The sequence below is a fragment of the Somniosus microcephalus genome, chromosome 5 (genome assembly GCF_052327205.1).
Source record: "Somniosus microcephalus isolate GS21.2 chromosome 5, FLI_Smic_1.0, whole genome shotgun sequence".
Lineage (NCBI taxonomy): Eukaryota > Metazoa > Chordata > Chondrichthyes > Squaliformes > Somniosidae > Somniosus > Somniosus microcephalus.
In genome coordinates, this window is record NC_140991.1 from 284040305 (window position 1) to 284062816 (window position 22512).

General features: G+C 49.0%; 1 protein-coding gene across 2 annotated transcripts in view; it reads right to left on the reverse strand.

Annotated features, from left to right (window-relative positions):
- LOC147117780 (nucleotide-binding oligomerization domain-containing protein 1-like) overlaps nt 1–22512 on the reverse strand; it is a 92428-nt gene that overhangs the window by 38964 nt on the left and 30952 nt on the right. For both annotated transcript variants that reach the window (XM_085989045.1, XM_085989044.1), the window contains exon 4: nt 8838–10638. In XM_085989045.1, coding sequence (XP_085845171.1) covers nt 8838–10638 — 1801 coding nt within the window. The remainder of the gene's footprint in view (nt 1–8837; nt 10639–22512) is intronic.

Consider the following 22512-nt stretch of genomic DNA (forward strand, 5'->3'; position numbering starts at 1 on the left):
ATGGGAGTCCGAGACCAGACAGAGAACATCACCCGCTTTATCACTAAGATAAGGGAACAAATGGATAATATGAAGGAAGCAAGTAACTGGGGAGACTGGGGATTTGGAGGATGGTCTGACTGGTTGATAAATATGGCCATGTACTCAGTAGCTGCCATCGTCTGTATTTTCGTTGGACTAGCAATCATGAAATGTGTGTTGGGAAGAATGCAGCTAGCTTTGGAGAAAATAGGTGGCCCGAGGATGTTAGTAGTAAGACAGGCCAGCGAATGTGAAATGAAGGAAGTAAAGTACGATGATAATGAAGAATTTGATCGACTAAATAAGATAGACGTACCCGAATAACAGTTGGTTATCATAGAATGATAAAAGGAGGGAATGAGAATATCATTTCAAGAAAAAGAAACCAGAAACTGTAAAAGCAGCAGAGGAGTAAAAAGGGCTAACCCGATACCTGATCTTTAATTGTTAACGAGGCTGGCGCCCATGATGTTACCCCTTGCTGATAGGAACAATGTAGGGTGGCGGGCAGAAACTGTCCAGACATTAGGTGATTGCAAACGCATTACCATAATGTTTAGGTGATCATGAACACATTACCAGGATGTTTACTTAGCTGTAACCCATTCAGTAAAATGTGACTTGTATATTTCAAACTGCCAGACCAGGAAATCCAATTAAATGTATACGTGCACAGCTCAGGATTGGTGCAGAATGTACGAGGTGTTAATGCTTTCTCAAAGCAGGGATAAAAATGTAGCACGCTGTATGAGAAATTGCTTACTCTGTTGGATTCGTCAGACTCTTGCACGAGTCGGTGCCGATATATCAGAGTAAGACTCCGCGGAAAATAAATCGTTTAAACTCTCCAGGTGTATTCGACTCAGTGATTGCTGAACCAGGCTGAGGGTAAAAGAATCCGTTCTATCAAGATGAGGAGAAATTTTTTTACTAAGCGAGTTGTTATGATCTGGAGCGCATGGCCTGGAAGGGTGGAGGAAACACAAGAATATAAGAAGTTCGAGTGGGAGTAGGCCATTTGGCCCTTCGAGCCTTCTCCGCCATTCAGTAAGGTCATGTCTGATCTTCTATCTCATCTCCACCTTCCCACACTATCCCCATATCCCTTGATTCCCTTAGTATCCAAAAATCTATCGATCTCTGCCTTGAATATACTCAACGACTGAGCATCCACAGCTCTCAGGGGGTAGAGAGTTCCAAAGATTCACAACCCTTTGAGTGAAGAAATTTCTCCTCGCCTCAGTCCTAGATGGCCAACCCCTTATTTGGAGACTGACTCCTAGTTTTAGACTCCCCAGCCAGGGAAAACAACCTCCCAGCATATACCCTGTCAAGCCCCTTAAGAATTTTACATGTTTCAATTAGATCACCTCTCATTCTTCTAAACTCTAGGGAATATAGGCCCAGACTACTCAATCTCTCCTCATAGGATAATCCCCTCATTCCAGGAATCAGTCCAGTGAACCTTCATTGCACTCCCTCTAAGGCAAGTATATCCTTCCTTAGGTAAGGAGACCAAAACTGTACACAGTAACATAGGAACATAGAAGATAGGAGCAGGAGTAGGCCATTTGGCCCCTTGAGCCTGCTCCGCCATTCAATGAGATCATGGCTGATCATCCAAATTCAGTACCCTCCCCATATCCCTTGATCCCTTTAGCCTTAAGAAATATATCTAACTCCTTCTTGAATATATTTAATGAATTGGCCTCTACTGCTTTCTGTGGTAGAGAATTCCACAGGTTCACCACTCTCTGGGTAAAGAAATTTCTCCTCATCTCAGTCCTAAATAGCTTACCCCTTATCCTTAGACTGTGACCCCTGGTTCTGGACTCCCCGGCCATCGGTAACATCCTTCCTGCATCTAGTCTGTCCAGTCCTGTTAGAATTTTATAAGTTTCAATGAGATCCCCTCTCATTCTTCTAAACTCCAGTGAGTATAAGCCCAATCGACACAATCTCTCCTCATACGTCATTCCGGCCATCCCAGGTATCAGCCTGGTGAATCTTCGCTGCACTCCCTCCATGGCAAGAACATTCTTCCTCAGATAAGGCGACCAAAACGGCACACAATACTCAAGGTGTGGTCTCACCAAGGCCCTGTACAACTGCAGCAAGACATCCTTGTTCCTGTACTCGAACCCTCTCGCTACGAAGGCCAACATACCATTTGCCTTCTTAACCGCCTGCTGCACCTGCATGCTTACCTTCAGCGACTGGTGCACAAGGACACCCAGGTCTCGTTGCACTTCCCCTTCTCCCAATCTATTGCCATTCAGATAATAATCTGCCCTCCTGTTTTTGACACCAAAGTGGATAACCTCACATTTATCCACATTATATTGCATCTGCCATGCTTCTGCCCAATCACCCAACCTGTCCAAATCATACTGGAGTTTCTTGGCATCCTCCTCACAGCACACACGCCCACCCAGCTTTGTGTCGTCTGCAAACTTGGAGATATTACATCTAGTTCCCTCGTCTAGATCATTAATATATATTGTGAATAGCTGGGGTCCTAGGTACGGCAGGTGTGGTTTTGGGAATGGTAGCGTAGTGGTAATATTACTGGACTAGTAATCCAGAGGCCTGGACTAACGATCCAGAGACGTGAGTTCAAATCCCATCATGGCAGCTGGGGAATTTAAATTCAGTTAATTAAATAAATCTGGAATAGTTACTAGTATCAGTAATGGTAACCATGAAACTAGCAGATTGTTGTAAAAACCCATCTGGTTCACTAATGTCCTTTAGGGAAGGAAATCTGCTGCCCTTACCCAGTCTGACCTGTGTGTGACTCCAGACCCACAGCAATGTGGTTGACTCTGAACTGCCCTCTGAAATGGCCTAGCAAGCCACTCAGTTGTAACAAATCTCTATGAAAAAGAATGAAACCAGACGGACCACCTGGCATCGACCTCGGCACCGGCTACGGACACGGCACATCCAGCCCAGTCAACCCTGCAAAGTTCTCCTCATCAACATATGGGGACATGTGCCAAAATTGGGAGAGCTGTCCCACAGACTAGTCAAGCAACAGCCTGACATAGTCATACTCACAGAATCATAACTTTCAGAAAATGTCCCAAAATCTTCATCTCCATCCCTGGGTATGTCCTGTCCCACCGGCAGGACAGACCCACTGGGGGTGGCGGCACAGTAGTATACAATCGGGAAGGAGTGGCCCTGGGAGTCCTCAACATTGACTCCGGACCCCATGAAGTCTCATGGCTTCAGGTCAAGCATAGGCAAGGAAACCTCCTGCTGATTACCAGCTACTGCCCTCCCTCAGCTGATGAATCAGTATTCCTCCATGTTGAACACCACTTGGAAGAAGCACTGAGAGTAGAAAGGGCACAGAATGTACTCTAGGTGGGGGACTTCAATGTCCATCACCAAGAGTGGCTCGGTAGCACCACTACTGGCCGAGTCCTGAAGGACATAACTGCCAGTCTGGGCCTGCGACAGGTGGTGAGAGAACCAACATGAGGGAAAAACCTACTTGACCTGATTCTCACCAGTCTACCTGTCGCAGATACGTCTGTCCATGACAGTATTGGGAGCAGTGACCACCGCACAGTCATTGTGGAGACGAAGTCCCGTCTTCACACTGAGGACACCCTCCATCGTGTTGTGTGGCACTACCACCGTGCTAAATGGGGTTGATTCAGAACAGATCTAGCAGCTCAAAACTGGGCAGACATGAGGCACTGTGGGCCATCAGCAGCAGCAGAATTGTATTCCATCACAATCTGTAACCCCGGCCCAGCATATCCCTCACTCTACCATTACCATCAAGCCAGGGGACCAACCCTGGTTCAATAAGGAGTGTAGAAGTGTATGCCAAGAGCAGCACCAGGCATACCTAAAAATGAGGTGCAAACCTGGGGAAGCTGCAAAACAGGACTACATGCATGTTGAAAAGCAGAAGCAGCATGCTATAGACAGGACTAAGTGACCCCACAATCAACGGATCAGATCAAAGTTCTGCCACATCCAGTCGTGAATGGTGGTGGACCATTAAACAACTAACGGGAGGAGGAGGCTCCATGAATATCCCCATCCTCAATGATGATGGAGCCCAGCACGTGAGTGCAAAAGACAAGGCTGAAGCGTTTGCAACCATCTTCAGCCAGAAGTGCTGAGTGGGTGATCCATATCGGCAACCTCCTGAGGTCCCCACCATCACAGAAGCCAGTCTTCAGCCAATTCAATTCACTCCACGTGATATCAAGAAACAGCTGAGCGCACTGGATACAGCAAAGGCTATGGGCACAGACAACATCCCAGCTATCATGCTGAAGACTTGTGCTCCAGAACTAGCTGCACCTCTAGCCAAGCTGTTCCAGTACAGCTACAACACTGGCATCTATCCGACAATGTGGAAAACTGCCCAGGTATGTCCTGTCCGCAAAAAGCAGGACAAATCCAACCCGGCCAAATACCGCCCCATCAGTCTACTCTCAATCATCAGCAAAGTGATGGAAGGTGTCATCAAAAGTGATGGAAGGTGTCATCGAAAGTGATGGGAGGTGTCATCGACAGTGCTATCAAGCGGCACTTACACACCAATAACCTGCTCACTGATGCCCAGTTTGGGTTCTGCCAAGACCACTCGGCTCCCGACCTCATTACAGCCTTGGTCCAAGCATGGACAAAGGAGCTGGATTCCAGAGGTGAAGTGAGAGTGACTGCCTTTGACATCAAGGCAGCATTTGACCGAGTGTGGCATCAAGGAGCCCTAGTAAAACTGAAGTCAATGGGAATCGGGGGGAAAACGCTTCACTGGCTGGAGTCATACCTAGCACAAAGGAAGATGGTTGTGGTGGTTGAAGGTCAATCATCACAGCCCCAGGACATCGCGAGTTCCTCAGGGCAGTGTCCTAGGCCCAACCATCTTCAGCTGCTTCATCAATGACCTTCCCTCCAACATAAGGTCAGAAATGGGGATATTCGCTGATGACTGCACAGTGTTCAGTTCCATTCGTAACTCCTCAGATAATGAAGCAGTCCATGCCTGCATGCAACAAGACCTGGACGACGTTCAGGCTTGGGCTGATGAGTGGCAGGTAACATTCGCGCCACAGAAGTGCCAGGCAATGACTATCTCCAACAAGCGAGAGTTTACCCACCTCCACTTGACATTCAACGGTATTACCATCACCGAATCCCCCACCATCAACATCCTGGGGGTCATCATTGACCAGAAACTTAACTGGACCAGCCACATAAATAATGTGGCAACAAGGGCAGGTCAGAGGCTAGGTATTCTGCAGCGAGTGTCTCACCTCCTGACTCCCCAAAGCATTTCCACCATCGACAAGGCACAAGTAAGGAGTGTGATGGAATACTCTCCACTTGCCTGGATGAGTGCAGCTCCAACAACACTCAAGAAGCTCGACACCATCCAGGACAAAGCAGCCCACTTGATTGGCACCCCATCCACCACCTTAAACATTCACTCCCTCCACCACCGGCGCACCGTGGCTGCAGTGTGTACCATCTACAAGATGCACTGCAGCAACTCGCCAAGGCTTCTTCGACAGCACCTCCCAAACCCACGACCTCTTCCATCTAGAAGGACAAGGGCAGCAGACACATGGGAACACCACCACCTCCAAGTTCCTCTCCAAGTCACACACCATCCTGACTTAGAAGTATATCGCTGTTCTTTCATCGTCGCTGGGTCAAAATCCTGGAACTCCCTCCCTAACAGCACTGTGGGAGTACCTTCACCACACGGACTGCAGCGGTTCTAGAACATAAGAAGTAGGAGCAGGAGTAGGCCATACGGCCCCTCGGGCCTGCTCCGCCATTCAATAGGATCATGGCTGATCCGAATCTAGACTCACGTCCACTTCCCTGCCCTCTCCCCGTAACCCCTAATTCCCTTATCTGCTAGGAAACTGTCTATCTCCGTTTTAAATTTATTTAATGTTGCAGCTTCCACAGCTCTCTGGGGTAGCAAATTCCATAGATTTACTACCCTCTGAGTGAAGAAGTTTCTCCTCCAGTTTTGAAAGGGCAGCCCCTTATTCTAAGATTATGCCCCCTAGTTCTAGTCTCACCCATCAGTGGAAACATCCTCACCGCATCCACCCGATCAAGCCCCCTCACAATCTTATATGTTTCGATAAGATCGCCTCTCATTCTTCTGAACTCCAATGAGTAGAGTCCCAACCTACTCAACCTTTCCTCATACGTCAACCCCCTCATCTCTGGAATCAACCGAGTGAACCTTCTCTGAACCGCCTCGAGAGCAAGTATATCTTTTCTTAAATATGGAAACCAAAACTGCACGCAGTATTCCAGGTGTGGCCTCACCAATACCCTGTATAACTGCAGCAAGACTTCCCTGTTTTTATACTCCATCCCCCTTGCAATAAAAGCCAAGATTCCATTGGCCTTCCTGATCACCTGCTGCAAATACATACTAACTTTTTGTGTTTCATGCACCAGGACCCCCAGATCCCTTTGTGCTGTAGCACTTTGCAGTTTCTCTCTATTTAGATAATAACTTGGTCTTTGATTTTTTCTGCCAAAGTGCATAACCTCACACTTTCCAATATTATATTCCATCTGCCAAATCTCTGCCCACTCACTTAGCCTGTCTATGTCCTTTTGCAGGTTTTTTATGTCCTCCTCACTCACTGCTTTCCCTCCCATCTTTGTATCGTCGGCAAACTTTGATATGTTGCACTCGGTCCCTTCCTCCAAATCGTTAATATAGATTGTAAAGAGTTGGGGTCCCAGCACTGACCCCTGCGGAACACCACTAGTTACTGATTGCCAGCCCGAGAATGAACCATTTATCCCAACTCTTTGTTTTCTGTTAGATAGCCAATCTTCCACCCATGCCAGTATATTACCCACAATCCTGTGATTTTTTATCTTGATCAGTAATCTTTTGTGTGGAACCTTGTCAAATGCCTTTTGGAAGTCCAAATACACTACATCCACTGGTTCCCCTTTATCCACCCTGTATGTTACTTCCTCAAAGAATTCGAGCAAATTTGTCAAACATGACTTCCCCTTCATAAAACCATGCTGACTCTGTCCTATTAAATTATGTTTATCCAAATGCTCTGTTACTGTTTCCTTAATAATGGACTCCAACATTTTGCCAACCACAGATGTTAGGCTAACTGGTCTATAGTTTCCAGCTTTTTGTCTACTTCCCTTCTTAAATAAGGGTGTTACATTAGCAGTTTTCCAATCTGCCGGGCTCACCACCACCTTCTCAAGGGCAATTAGGATTGGGCAATAAATGCTGGCCTTGCCAGCGACGCCCACATCACATAAACGAATTTTTAAAAAACAAAGCTTTATATAATTGTAGTAAGACTTCTTTACTCTTATACTCCAATCCCTTTGTAATAAAGGCTAACATATCATTTGCTTTCCTAATTGCTTGCTGTACCTGCATGTTAACTTTCAGTGATTCGTGTACAAGCTCCCTCTGAATACCAACATTTCCCAGTCTCTCATCATTTAAAAAATATTCTGCTTTTCTATTTTTCCTACCAAAGTGGATTACTTCACATTTCTCCACATTATATTCCATCTGCCATGTTCTTGCTCATTCACTTAACCTGTCTAGATCCCTTTGCAGCCTCTTTGCATCCTCGTCACAGCTTACTTTCCCTCCTAACTTTGTATCGTCAGCAAACTTGGATACATTACATTCAGTCCCCTCATCCAAGTCATTGATATAGATTGTAAATAGCTGATGCCCAAGCACTGATCCTTGATTCAATATAAATTTTCAAATGGGAATTGGATATATACTGGAAAAGGAAACATTTGTATGGCTATAGGGAAAGAGCGGGAAAGTGGGACTAATTAGATTGCTGTTTCAAAGAGCTTGCACAGGCACAAAGGGCCAAATGGCCTCCTTCTGTGCTGCAAGATTCTATAATATAATCTTCTATTTTGTTCAAAAATGATATTTCAGTCCTCAAAGAGTGCACTTTTAACATGCGAGATGGACAGAATCTTTGTCTATCAACTTGGCTCAGTTGCTAGCACTCTCTCCTGAGTCGGTAGCTTGTGGGTTCAAGCCCCACTCCAGAGGCTTCAACGCATAATCTAGCCTGACACTTCACTGCAGTACTGAGGGAGTGGTGCATCATCATCTCTTGGACCAAATGTTAAACTGAGGTCCCATTTGCCTGCTCAGGGGGGCAACATTCTTCCTTCAACCAAAACAGATTAGCTTGGCATTGATCTAACTGCTGCTGGTGGGACCTTGGTGTGTGAAATCGAGTGCCGCGTTTACCTACACAACAACAGTGACTAAAGTAATTCATTGGCTGTGAAGGACTCTGGAACGTCTGTGGGGATGCAAAAGGTGCTCTATAAATGCAAGTTCTTTCAGGGAATGCTGCGCTGTCGGAGGTGCCGTCTTTCGGATGAGATATTAAACTGAGGCTCTGGCTGCCCTCTCAGGTGGACATAAAAGATCCCACGGCACTATTTTGAAACAGAGCAGTGGAGTTCTCCCCGGTGCCCTGGCCAATATTTATCCCTCAACCAACATCACTTTATAAAAAAACAGATTATCTGGTCATTTATCCCATTGCTGTTTGTGGGGCCTTGCTGTGCGTAGATTGGCTGCCACGTTTCCCTACATTAACACAGCGGCTACACTTCAAAATGACTTAATTGGCTGTAAAGCATTGGGACGTCCTGAGGTCATGAAAGGTGCTATATAAATGCAAGGTCTTTCGTTTCTATCTAGATGACACAACAAAAACTTTGATACAGAAAGCTAGAACCTTTTCATGAAGAATGGAAGAGAATATCTGAAAACATACCTAACCACGGTAAGTTTATCGAAACAAGGAATTAGTTCTTTCACTCCATAGTCATTGATATTGTTGTTGTCCAGTTCAAGTGCAATTGGTTTTTTACGATGGCGCAAAATATTTGCGATTGCACTGCAGTCGGCCGAGAAGGCATTGCAGAAGGTGAGTTTAATATAATCAGCGCAAATCCCCTTAGCTGCGAGATTGGCTACCTCTTCACTCTGTGTTTCAAAAATGTAGCGCATCAACCAAACAAAACGGGGCAAGGCCTGCACTTTAGAAAATTCTTCAAATGGCGACTGAGGAAGATTTTTTAAGTGTGACTTTACACAGTCGGCAAGGTAGGCCTTGAGCGCCGACCGCTTCCTTTGGACACTTCTCGCCGAAGCCAAATGTTTGAAGAAGTCCCTGTTAGTTTTTGACAATAAGCCGCAAAGGAAAAGAGTAGTGAACTGCAAATGCTCATTTGTTTCAAATGGGTCCTTTCTGTGATGGGTGTTATAGCCAAAGCATCGTAACAAAAGAACGTTGACCCGGGCTCCAGTCAGGTGGCTATCACATTTGGCAAAAAACTTAATGGTTTCCCTCGCACTGATTTCCTCATCTACAACCAAGGAGAATGCGGTGAAAAATGACTGGAGGGTCAAATGAAGGAACTCATAAGTCGATTGGTTCCCAAATCCGTCGTAATGGCCTGCAGTTTTGACAAAGCCCAACTGTAAATCCTCCTCCGAGATGTCAGCCGCTGAGATTTGCTCCTGACTAAAGATGAAGTTGCTGTTTTCAATCCCCTCTTTTGCCAATTTGCCCAGTCTCATTAACGCGCCCTTCTTTGCTTTGAAGGTCTCGCTTTGACTATTGTTTCTTTTGTTTAATCCCACCTTGGAAAAGCGGTTTAGGAAAGCCTCCAACATCAACAGGTAGATGTCAGTCAGCGTAACATAATCCGCCAGCCGCTGGGAGCTACACGTGGACTGAAAGTGTTCGTAACATTTAAATATAATCCAGCAAAACAGCGGCACTGAACATAGACTGCACAGGTGAGGGTTCGCCTCCAGCTGGGTCAAAACCAAAGTTTGATGGGCCTCGTTTTTGAAGAACTTCTTCAAATACTGCAGCAAATGGTCCTTGGAAAAGCCCTTCAGTGTCACTCTCTTTCTCACCATTCTCATCGGTAGGTTTGTGCCAGTTCTTGCTGTCAATAATTTTTTGGAACCTTTTAATAACTTTCCTCGAAGAAGATTCATCAACAGGGCCACAGGATGTGTGGGGTCAAAGGGCGAAGAGATGTCAGGGATGTCATTAAGGTCACAGTCCATATTAATTTCATCAAACCCATCCAGTGTGAAGAGAACAGAAGCTGGGTGCTGCCGGATGTAACTGAATATCTCATCAGCGTCTTTGTCAGGGTAACAGTTGTACTTGAACAGTAGATCTCTGAGAGAGATCTTGTCTTCCTCCTTAAAGCTACTGAATAGTCGGCATCTAAATTTGAAGAAGAATTTAACACCAATGGACAGCTCTCCCTTGGACCACAAGTTCTGAAGTCTCTGGAGCAGTATGGTCTTACCAACCCCAGCGTCTCCAGTTACAAACACCGTTTCTGCATCTTCATTGATGACTCCCGTGTCACTGAACAAATCCGCCAAGTGGGAGATGTTTCCTTTGGTTTCATTGACTGCGTTGATTAATTCCATAAGAGTCTCAGTGTAAGTATCGTTCAGCAAGATGTCTTCTTTCTGGACATATGAAGAGACAAACTTTGTGTCCTGCCATAGATCATGCTTAATCTTTTGAATGTACTGGCACACTAGAAACAGAAATGCAAAGATATTATAACTGGTTTTTAAATCGGTCAATTGGAAACACCCAAGCAGGCCTGCTTTCTCTATACCACTTTGGTCAACTGTTGAGATAGATACCAAAACATAGATACCAGAACTGAGAAGTAAAAACTATCAGGAAAGGCTGAACAGGCTGGGGCTCTTTTCTCTAGAAGAGAAAAAGCTGAGTGGTGACCTAAAGGGGGTTGATGTAGAGAAGATGTTTCCACTTGTGAGGGAGACCAAAACTAGGGGCCATAATTACAAGATAGTCACTAATAAATCCAATAGAAAATTCAGGAGAAACTTCTTTACCCAAAGAGTGGTAAGAATGTGGAACTCGCTACCACAATTATTGGCAAAAATTCTGAGGGACAGGATAAATCTTCATTTAGAAAGACACGGATTAATCAGGGACAGTCAGCATGGATTCGTCAAGGGAAGGTCGTGTCTGACTAACATGATTGAATTTTTTGAGGCGGCAACAAGGAAGGTCGATGAGGGTAGTGCGTTTGATGTAGTCTATATGGATTTTAGCAAGGCTTTTGATAAAGTCCTGCATGGCAGACTGGTCATGAAAGTTAAAGCCCATGGGATCCAGGGCAAAGTGGCAAGTTGGATCCGAAATTGGCTCAGGGCAAGGAAACAAAGGGTAATGGTCAAAGGGTATTTTTGTGACTGGAAGGCTGTTTCCAGTGGGGTTCCGCAGGGCTCAGTATTGGGTCCTCTGCTTTTTGTGGTATATGTCAATGATTTGGACTTGAATGTAGGAAGTATGATTAAGAAGTTTGCAGATGATACAAAAATTGGCCGTGTGGTTGATAATGAAGGAGAAGGCTGCAGACTGCAGGAAGATATCAATGGACTTGTCAGGTGGGCAAAACAGTGGCAAATGGAATTCAATCTGGACAAGTGTGAGGTAATGCATTTGGGGAGGGCTAACAAGGCAAGGGAATACACAGTAAATGGTAGGACACTGACCAGTACAGAGGATCCGACGGACCTTGGAGTGCATGTCCACAGATCCCTGAAGGTAGCAGGACAGGTAGATAAGGTGGTTAAGAAGGCATCCGGGATACTTGCCTTTATTAGCCAAAGCATAGAATATAAAAGCAGGGGGGTTATGCTTGAACTGTATAAAACACTAGTTAGGCCGCAGCTAGAATACTGTGTGCAGTCCTGGTCACCACATTACAGGAAGGATGTGATTGCACTAGAGGGGGTGCAGAGGAGGTTTACGAGGATGTTGCCTGGGCTGGGGAATTTTAGCTATGAGGAAAGATTGGATAGGCTGGGGTTGTTTTCTTTGGAACAGAGGGAGCTGAGGGGAGACCTAATTGAGGCGTATAAAATTATGAGCGGCCTAGATAAAGTGGATAGGAAGGACCTATTTCCCTTAGCAGAGAGGTCAATAACCAGGGGGCATAGATTTAAAGTAATTGGTCAGAGGTTGAGAAGGGATTTGAGGAGAAATGTTTTCATCCAGAGGGTGGTGGGGGTCTGGAACTCACTGCCTGAAAGGGTGGTAGAGGCAGAGACCCTCATCACATTTAAAAAGTACTTGGATATTCACTTGAAGTGCCGTAACCTACAAGGATACGGACCAAGTGCTGGAAAGTGGGATTAGGGTGGATAGCTCTTTGTCGACCGGCGCGGACAAGATGGACCAAATGGTCTCCTTCTGTGCTGTAAATTTCTATGATTCTATGATTCTAAGGAGTAGTTGAGGCGAATAACATAGATGCATTTAAGGGGAAGCTAGATAAGCACATGGGGGAGAAAGGGATAGAAGGATATGCTGATAGGGTTAGACGAAAAGGGAGGAGGCTCATGTGGAGCATAAATGGCGGCATCAAATGATCTATTGCTGTGCTGTAAATCTATATATATATAAACGGATACTTCTTTCTGTCTGTCTATCTGTCTGTCCTTCTGTCTGTCTGTCCTCACGTGTGCGTCTGTCCGGCTATGCGCTCGAAAGTTACAGAGCGTACCTACGCGTGCGTTACGTCGAAAGAAAGCTCACCGTTCCAAAACAATGGTAAGCGTATTTACGTTTCGGCCGGACAAAAATTGCGCCCGCGGTATCCGAAAAACCTTCAAAATTCCGCTCATTAGCATCTCATTATCCGCTCATTAGCGACAAAGTGACCTCGAGGTCGATCAATCGTACGCCAGGTTCCTGGCGCGTGCAGCCGGGCCCTCCTACGGTCGAGTGACGGGACGATTGACCAATCCTATGCTTTGGTGACCTGACGGTCGACCAATCGGTGCGTGTGTGGGCGGGCCTTATCGTTCTGAACCGAGGTGAGTAGCCGCCATCTTGCTTCCATTCTTTTTCCTGCTTTCTGCGTCTTTCTTTTCAAATATACATTTCCAGCAAAATAAAATTGCTTCTATTAACTTGTTTTAAAAAAAACTTCATTCATTTGTAAATATTTTCTCTAACCTGAAGATTCTTTTTCCTACCTTTCCCCGTTTTTGTTAGGCCTCAAAGCCTGGGCCTTTCTTGCCCAGCCAGGCCCGAGCTAGGTAATTGTCCCACGGCTTCTGCTAAGCTCCTCACCGCCCCCCCCCGCCCCCGTGTCACATTACCCGGGGCAACGGCATCAGGCACGAGGGTCAGGGTGCGCGCGCAGCAGGAGCAGCTGAGACGCGGCGTCTCTCTCTGTTCCCCGCTCTGCTCGGGTGGGGGGTCGGGGCTCTCGGGAGTGCAGATCTCGGGCGGGGCTTGGTGAGCAGGAAGGGTTACCCCGGCAACCGGGCCCGCCGGCCGTCTCTCACAGCCGCAATCGACGGACTTGAAGCCAGCTCGGGAGGGCGGGGCTCCGGAGAGCGGGAGGGCGGGGCTCCGGAGAGCGGGAGAGCGGGAGGGCTGGGGGCCGGTACTCGGGAGATCGGGGGGGGCGAGCCTTGGGAGATCGGGGGGGGGGCGAGCCTCGGGAGATCGGGGGGGGGGCGGGGCTCCGGAGATCCGGGGGGGCGGGGCTCGGGAGATCGGTGGGGCGGGGCTCGGTAGATCGGTGGGGCGGGGCTCGGGTGATGGGGGGGCGGAGATCAGGGGGCTCGGGGACTCACCTTCCCCCCCTCCTCCCCCTTCCCCCCCTTCCCCTTCCCCCCTCCCCTTTCCCCCCCTTCCCCCCTCTTCCCTCCCCTTCCCCTCCCTCCCCTTCCCCCCTCCCCTTCCTCCCCTTCCCCCCTCCCCTTCCTCCCCTTCCCCCCCCTCCCCTTCCCCCCAGTCGCTCTCTCTCTTCCCCCCAGTCGCTCCGGCTATGCGCTCGAAAGTTATAGAGCCTACCTACGCGCGCGTTACCTCCGAAGAAAGCTTACGGTCCGGGACGGTCGTAAGTGTATTTACTTTTCAGTCGGACCAAAATTGTTCGCGCCTTATGCAAAAAACCTTCAAAATTAAACTCATTATCTGCTACTTAGCATTGATTGACTGACGTCAAGGTTCGACCAATCCTGTGCCATCACGATTGACCAATCCTACAGTACGGTCCCCTGATGGTTGGCCAATCGGTGTGTGTGTGTGTGTGGGCGGGACTAATCGTTTTCATCTCAGGGATGTGGCAGCCATTGTTTCACTGACATTGCTTCAGCTTCCAGCTCAAACTACTTTGATCATCCAGCTTTGAAAAAGTTAGTATCTCTTTTAAAAATAACATAAGATTTACCAAAAACGTTTTATAAGTACTTTCACTTTCATCTTTCAAGGTATTAAAAGGTAGAAATGTTGCCCGGCAGCAGATTCACAGAGGGACACAGAGAGGCCCCAAAGCCTCGCACTCGATTTAAACCGCCCGGTCCAAAACAGCCCTGGCAAAGCCGGGCTCCCCCAGCTAGTTCTGTATAATTCTATGTATTGGCCCAGTAATTCCTGTCACAACGCGTGAGTACGGACGGGGTACTCACGCGTGTGACCGGAGGAATTGCCGGTTTTCAGCATGCGCAGCGCATGCGCTGAAAACCGGCATTTCCTGTCCTCTGACCCAAGCGGTTAAGAGGCAGAACACGTGCGACTTCACAGGCAGCGCGTGCGCAGTGAAATTCCTTTTTTTTTCCCAGAGTTGCCTGAGTGTAAAGGCCTCCGGTTTTTACGCGTGGAAAAACCAGACGTTACGTACTTCGTTTTACAGGTAAGTGGGCTTTTAGTACAATTTAGAAAAAAATTTCCACAGCTTTATTATTTTTAAAGAATTTACAGTAAGGTAAGTTTAGTTTTAGACCCTATTTTTTAAAAATTTATTTTTTTCAAAAAATTGATTAATTGTTTAAAACATTTTTTAAAACTTATTTATAGTTAACTAGCTGGGGGAGCCCGGCTTTGCCAGAGCTGTTTTGGACCGGGCGGTTTAAATCGGGTGCGAGGCTTTGGGGCCTCTCTGTGTCCCTCTGTGAATCTGCTGCCAGGCAACATTTTAAATCGAGTCCCAGGCTTTCGGGCCCTGTCTCTGTCCCTTTGTGAATCTGCTGCCGGGCAACATTTCTACCTTTTAATACCTTGAAAGATGAAAGTGAAAGTACTTATAAAACGTTTTTGGTAAATCTTATTTTATTTTTAAAAGAGATACTGGCCTAGAAATTCAGTATAGCCACTTTTGGGGCGGAAAAGTCGGGCGGCCGCTAAAGTTTGCGCCCGGCGCAAAGTCGAGGCCACTTCGCCGATATTCAGTAGCTTCGCCCTAAGAGTTTGCTCGAGCGCTAAAACTGGCATTCCACAACTATCTTTAGGCGCAAAGCCGACGGTGCTGAGCTAAACCGCCGAGGCCGGGCGCAGCGCAGGTGCGGTCATTTCTTGATGGACAGCAGACACCCTGGCGCCGGCCAGCTCTTAAAGGGGGAAGGGTCGAGTTCGTCTGCTGCCACGCCCTGGACACTGCAGCCCTCCAGCTAGGTCTAAACACTGCTGCTGAACATAAATAGCACCGGGAAAGATGCAGAAGGCCCGTGAACGAGTGCAGCGCTTCTCTGGCCATGATTTGAAGCTGCTGGTTGGGGCTTTGGAGAGGAGACACAAACACCTGTTCCCGGACAGTGGGAAGAAGCCTGCGACCAGCGTCTACAGGAAAGCCTGGAGGGAGGTCGCCATCAGGGTGACAGCCAACAGCGAGGTCCCCAGGAACTCTATCCAATGCAGAAAAAAGTTCAATGACCTCACGAGGATTGTCAGGGTGAGTAGCCTTTCCAGTGTCCTCCTCATCCTTGCATGTGCACCTCACATTATGGGCAAAGGGACCTGAAAGCCCTAATGGCCAGCCCTCATCCAGCAGCTATGGGGCTGGCATGAACATCAATTGCACATTCTGCACTTGACACACTGGCCAAGCTATTCGACCATGGGAGGCAGTGCACACCAGATGAGGGCTACACACTGTACTTAGAGGCCGTCCTTTCTCTTGCAGGCCAAGCTGGCCCACAATCAGAAGAGCCGGACTGAGACCGGGGGAGGCGGTCCCCAGATCCAGCAGCTCACTGACCTGGAAGAGCGCATGGGTCGCCTCATGGGAGCCAGTGGAGATGCCGACCCTGTTCTGGGCACCAATGGTAAGGACATCACCTTTTGGACCTCTCTCGTCCCACTTGCGCATCAGATCTACATCCTTTGCCACTGTCCGACCAATGCACTGAATGCCACCACTCATGCCTCCCTCGCTGACGCCCTCCCCTCAATCTAAAGCTACTCTTGTCCCTTCCTGCTTTCAGATGGTGAGGAGGAGGTCCCTGAAGCGGCCACTGACAGCCCCTCGGAAGAGGAGGAGGAGGAGGAGGAGGAAGAGGAAGGCGGCCCATCAGGGGAACCCTCACCCGCGCCAGGGGATGCCAATGTAGGGGACACGTCTTCCCTGGAGGAGAGCGTGGGGGAAGTGTCGGAGGGGAGTGTCGCTCCTGGGACCAGTGGCGTGCAGCAACGCAGGGGGTGTGCGGTTGCTCAGCGGCCTTCTTCCCAGAGGGGTGTAGTTGCTGGGCCCAGTGGCATCCAGCAACGCGGGAAGGGTCGGCCAGCTCGGCGGCCTTCTCCCCAGAGGGAGAGTCCGGCCTCCAGTCCGCCGACGGTCAACTCCGAGGAGCTGCGCCTCCTCGATCAAATGTCCGTGGACTCGGAGCGCCGGCACACCGAGCTCATGGGGGTTGTGGCACGGATGCCTGAGGCCATCAAGTCCCTGGCTCATAGTGTGCCGAGTTCGGGGCCTCACAGGCCAGGAGTTTGGAGCTATTCGGGGCAGCACAGGACGCAAGTCGTGCCGAATTCGTGGCAGCACAGGCAGCGAGTGGGCAGCTGATCAGTGGTGCCGTGCAGTCACTGGCTGGTCTGAGGCGGTCACAGACCAGGGCAGCACGGGCACTCACTGCTGCCACACTCGCTGCGTCAGCCAGGCATCGCCAGGACACCCGCCGCGCTGTAGCAGCACAGCGGTCTGTCGTTCGGCACATGGCAGCGCATGCTGCAGTGCGGGCCCGGGCGAGTGCCAGTGTGTCACTTGACCAGCGGTGGCCTGCCATACGCCAGCTTGCCCCCATTCCTCCAGCCGCCACTGTCACTCCCCCAGTGGAGCTGCCACGAGATGCTGGTCCGACTGATGCTGGCCAGCCACAGCTGCAGCATTCACCAGCCGGCCCCTCGAGGCCCAGACCTCGTCTAGGCCGACCCCCAAGGGCATCTGCCGTGACGACATGTGCCCCTCAGGAGCCTTCCCCCAGCCTTGCAGCAGCCACTGGCCACGGTTTGAGGAGGAGCAGCAGGGCGGCCAGGGGCCGCCAAAGGCTGGACAAGGAATCGCCCTCGCGGGCCACAAAGTAGAGGGTGTGGACAAATGTTTGTTTATATTGGGATGGTTGTTTTGTTTCTGGGGATGGTTGTCTTGTTTCTGGGGATGGTTGTTTTGTTTCTGGGGATGGTTGTTCTGTTAAGGCCGAGGATGAAGGCCATTTTTGTTCAAATGTTTTGTTATTCCTCCCCAGGTTGTGGGAGTGAGTCATGTGTGTGACTGTTTTTGGGGGGTCTTGTCTGTTTTTGGGTTTCATGTGGGAAGGGCCCTGAGTTTGTTCAATAAAGCATTTTATTTATTCATATTGTCCATGTTTGATCTTTGAAGTGTTTGTTGCCTTAAGCGGCTGAGGGCTTGCGGAGCGGCTGCATTCATGTTCTTTCATTGGCACAAGCCATGCCCTGACAGGGGGCCTAGAAGTGACGTTCAATAAGCCGCCGACGGGCGGCCCTTGGACCTTGTGCCTCCCTCCTGGCCTGGTACTCCTCCTCCTCCTCCTCCTCCTCATGCTCCTCCTCCTGAGGTGGTGCTTCAGCGTGAGGTGGCAGTGCCTGAGTCCTGCGGATAGCCAGGTTGTGCAGCATGCAGCAAACGACCACGAACTGGGAGACTCGCTCCGGCGAATACTGCAGAGATCCGCCGGAACGATCCAGGCAGCGGAACCGTTGCTTGAGGACGCCAATTGTTTGTTCTATGATGTTCCTAGTCGCTTGATGGCTCTCGTTGTATGCCTCTTCAGCAGGGGTCCTGGGCGCGCGGAGCGGGGTCATGAGCCAGGTACACAAAGGATAGCCTTTGTCCCCGATAAGCCATCCTCTTGGGTGAGGCTGTGCCTGGAAGATATCAGCCACAGTAGTCTGTCGCAGGATAAAGGCATCGTGGCTGCTGCCTGGAAAGCGGGCATTGACAGCTAGGATGCGCTGCCTGTGGTCACACACCAGCTGTACGTTGAGGGAATGGTAGCCCTTCCGGTTGCGGTAATCCTCGGGATGGTCCAGAGGTGCCCGCAAAGCCACATGCGTGCAGTCAATGGCGCCCTGCACCATGGGGAAGTCCGCGATTCTTGCAAATCCCACTGCACGCTGCTGCTGCCTCTCCAGGGTCATGGGGAAGGAGATGAATTGGCGTCTCCTTCTGAAAAGGGCATTGGTGACCTGGTGGATGCAGCAATGCACGGCGAACTGGGATATGTTAGCAATGTCCCCAGCAGCTGATTGGAAGGAGCCAGTGGCATAGAAGTTCAGAGCCACCGTCACCTTCACTTCCACCGACAGAGACGTCCTGCAACTCAGCTGTGGACGCAGATCTCTGTGAAGCAGATGGCAGATCTCTGCAACCACCTCCCTTCTGAATCGCAGCCTCCTAACACATTGCGCGCCAGTCATGTTGAGATACGAGACCTGCTGGCGGTATTGCCTGAGTGGGTAAGGCCCACGTTGCCGACGCCTGTTGCCCCCTCTGCGTCTAGCCAGGGCTGCCCCTCTAACCCAGCGTCTGCGAGCCCTTCCGACATAATCCTGAAACTCAGCATTGGCACCCCATGCAGCCCTCATAATATGCTGGCAAACAATGAGATATCAGTGAATGCCAAGCTCTGGCCTGAAGCCAAAAATACCTGTCCTAGTGTCGGCCCAAAGCAGTAAGCTCCCTGATGTAAGAAAAAGGAGGCTTACCATCAAGTAACTTTAAAGTAAGCTTTAAGTAACTTATAAACACACTATATACAAGAGAGGTCTTTACCATGCCTCTGGTAGAAGCCTCTTACAATACTGAACAGACCAGTATTTATACCAGTCCAACAGGAAGTGACACATGACAGGAAGTGAGGTATGTACACAGTTCATAGTTCATAGTTCACAGTTCACAGGAAGTGATGACATAACTTCCCGGAAGTTATTATTTTTATCACATTCTTCCCTCCTGCAGGTTTAGGAGGCTGTGGTCTACCTTTTGGTCCGCAGCCGCCGAACAAGGAAGAGTCGCACCCGTTTGGATTCCCGTCGTAGAGGGTCGCTGGTCCGCTTACATGCGGTTGGCCATTGGCCAGAGTCCGTGTGGCCTGGATTGCCCTGTGAAGGGTTGGGGAGATCATGGCTTCGAGTACGAGCCCCAATAGGTTCAAAGTCAGACTGCCTCTGTTCAGAGGGAGGTGCAGAGCTGGTCTGTGGCAGACCAGTACTTTCATGCGTGGTACTGGGAGGGTCGCAACCTTGAGCACGGGGTTCTACCGGTACCAAGCTAGTTGGTGTCCGATCAGGATCCTGGAGAGGGGTACCCGATAGGTCCCAAGAGTTTCCTGGTGAAATGCCATCACCCGATGTCCCACTAGGTCCTGGTGGGCAGGGAGCCAGATCCCGTAATGATACGGTAGATTCTCGGCCGTCGGAATATCGTATGTTTGCATAGGTGGGGTTGGCATCGGTTAGTTCGACCTCGTCTACAAGAGGGTCATTTTTAGACGTCCGAACGTATCTTCGGAGTAATACAGGTCCAGGAGTAGTTAGTCATGACGGGAGTGATGTCCCATGAGATGAGCGACGCTGGAATCCAAAGAACTGCTCATGAGGTGTAGTATTTGTGGCTGTAGAAAGCAGGGACCGTATAGAGTGCAATGCATCCGGAAGCACTGTTTCCCATTGCTGGTCTGGTAGGCCCCGAGATCTTAAAGCGAGACGTACGGAATTCCAGATGATACCGTTATACCTCTCTACCTGCCCATTTCCGATGGGATGGTATGGTGTTGTTTTGCTTGTAGCAATTCCCCGTTCTGAGAGGTAGTCCTTGAGTTCCCTCGACATAAAGGATGGACCCCGATCTGAGTGAATATAAGCCGGCATGCCACAGAGAGAAAATACCTGCTCAAGGCAGCAGATTACTGTGGACGCCAGCATATTGGAGCAGGGGAAGGCAAATGGAAAACGTGAATATTCGTCGATCATGGCGAGCAAATATGTGTTCCGAGTTGAAGAGGGCACTGGGCCCTTAAAATCGATGCTAAGTCGTTGCATCGGTTGGGTTGCATGTATGAGTATACCATCTGAGGGGCGGAAGAACTGAGGTTTTAATTCCGCACAAAGCCGGCATTCTGAGCATATTTTCTTTACATCTCCAGTGGAAAAAGGGAGATTCCGTGATCGTACGAAATGTAGCATGCGCGTAACGCCAGGATGGCACAAACCATTGTGGACATCCATGAGGGTGGAGGATGACATAGTGGAGCAGAATGCCCGTGTGAGGGTGTCCGGGGCCACATTCTCCTTGCCAGGCCGATAGAAAATGGTATAACCAAAAGAGGCCAGTTCCATCCTCCAAAGTTGTATTTTATTATTCTTAATTTTGGTTCGTTTTCGATTATCGAGCATGAAGGCGACTGATCGTTGGTCCGTGATCAATGTAAAGTGCTGGCGAGCTAGAAAATGGTTCCACTTCCGTACTGCCTCTATGATGGCTGTGGCTTCTTTCTCAACCGGAGGATAATGTAGCTCGGCACCTTGTAAGGTCCTGGACATAAATGCTACAGGACGACCTTCCTGATTCAGAGTAGCCGAGATCGCCACCTCCGAGGCATCACATTCAACCACGAAAGGGAGATTCTCATCAATGGAGTGAAGAGCCGCTTTCTCCAACTGTTTTTTGAGAAGGTTAAAGGCTGCAACAGCCGCTGTTCCCAGTGGAAATGATCTAGCATGCAGCAAGGGTTGGATTTTGTCCGAAAAATGAGGAATCCATTTAGCGTAGTATGCAAACAGACCGAGAGCCCGACGTAAAGAAGCCGGATTCTTAGGTGACGGGAGCTCTTGGAGCGGGCGAAGTCTTTCTGGGTCTGGCTTAATGATACCATTGCCTACGCAGTAGCCAAGGATGTTGATGGTCGGTTGCGACTCAACAGATTTGGATTCATTCAGGGTCAAATTACGGCGATGGAGGGCATCCCGAAATTTTTGGAGGTTGGAGTCGTGTTCCTGTTGATCGTGACCTGCAATGGTAATGTTATCAAGATAGGGAAAAGTGTCCCTTAGGTTTTCCTGCTTAACCAGGCCATCCATTGCCCGTTGAAAGACAGCCACTCCATTAGTAACCCCGAATGGGAGGCGACGAAATTGGTACAGCCGTCCATTAGCCTCAAAGGCTGTGTACTGCTTATCTGAGACCTTCAAGGGTAACTGATGATAGGCACTTTTTAAATCGTAAGTTGAGAACACTTTGTATTCGGCCAGTTTATTAACCATATCATCAATGCGTGGCAATGGGTAGGCGTCCAAGTCGGTATATTGATTGATGGTTTGCGAATAATCGATGCATAGTCGCTGTTTGTGAGGTTTTAGAGGGTTCTTGACAATGACGACTTGAGCCCGCCAGGGCGACGAACATGGTTCAATGATATCCTCTGCTAGAAGTCGAGAGATTTCAGCCGCAATAAAAGATTGGTCTTCCTGATTAAAGCGCCGCGATTTCGTTATTATCGGTTGGCATTGAGGCGGAATACTGGCAAATAATGAGGGTTCATCAAGTGAAGCTGCTGATAATGCACAAAATGGTAATTTAGACGGTATATTAGAAATAGTAAGTCCGGGTTTGGATCCACCAAACTCAATGGTGAGTTTCTTATGCTGTTTTTGGAAGTCCAGTCCTAAGAGGAGATCACTACATAAGTCCTTGAGCACCGAAAGTCGGGTGGAGGGATACATACGACCATGAAGTGTCATATCAACAACACAAAAGCCGGAGATTCTGGTATTAAGTGATGACTGGGCCATCGCAATTGCCTGGTCCGATGGGAAGACATGTAGTTTCAATTTCGCAACAATCTGTTCCTTAATGAAACTATCAGTACTTCCTGAGTCAATTAAGGCATCTAAGGTATGCCCTTTAATTGAAATTTTTGTGGCAGCATGAGACAGGTTCTGTGGGCAAGCAGCTGTAATTGGTGTCGTTGCACAGAGAGTGGCTAAAACTCTTGGTGTGCTTCTTCGGGAGAGAGCTCGAGAGGAAGCTTGATAGGTCCTAGCTGGAGCATCTTGATAGGCCCTAATTGGGGCAGTTCGGTAGGCCTTAGCTGGATTGGCCCTCGTAGAGGCCCTTGATAGGCAA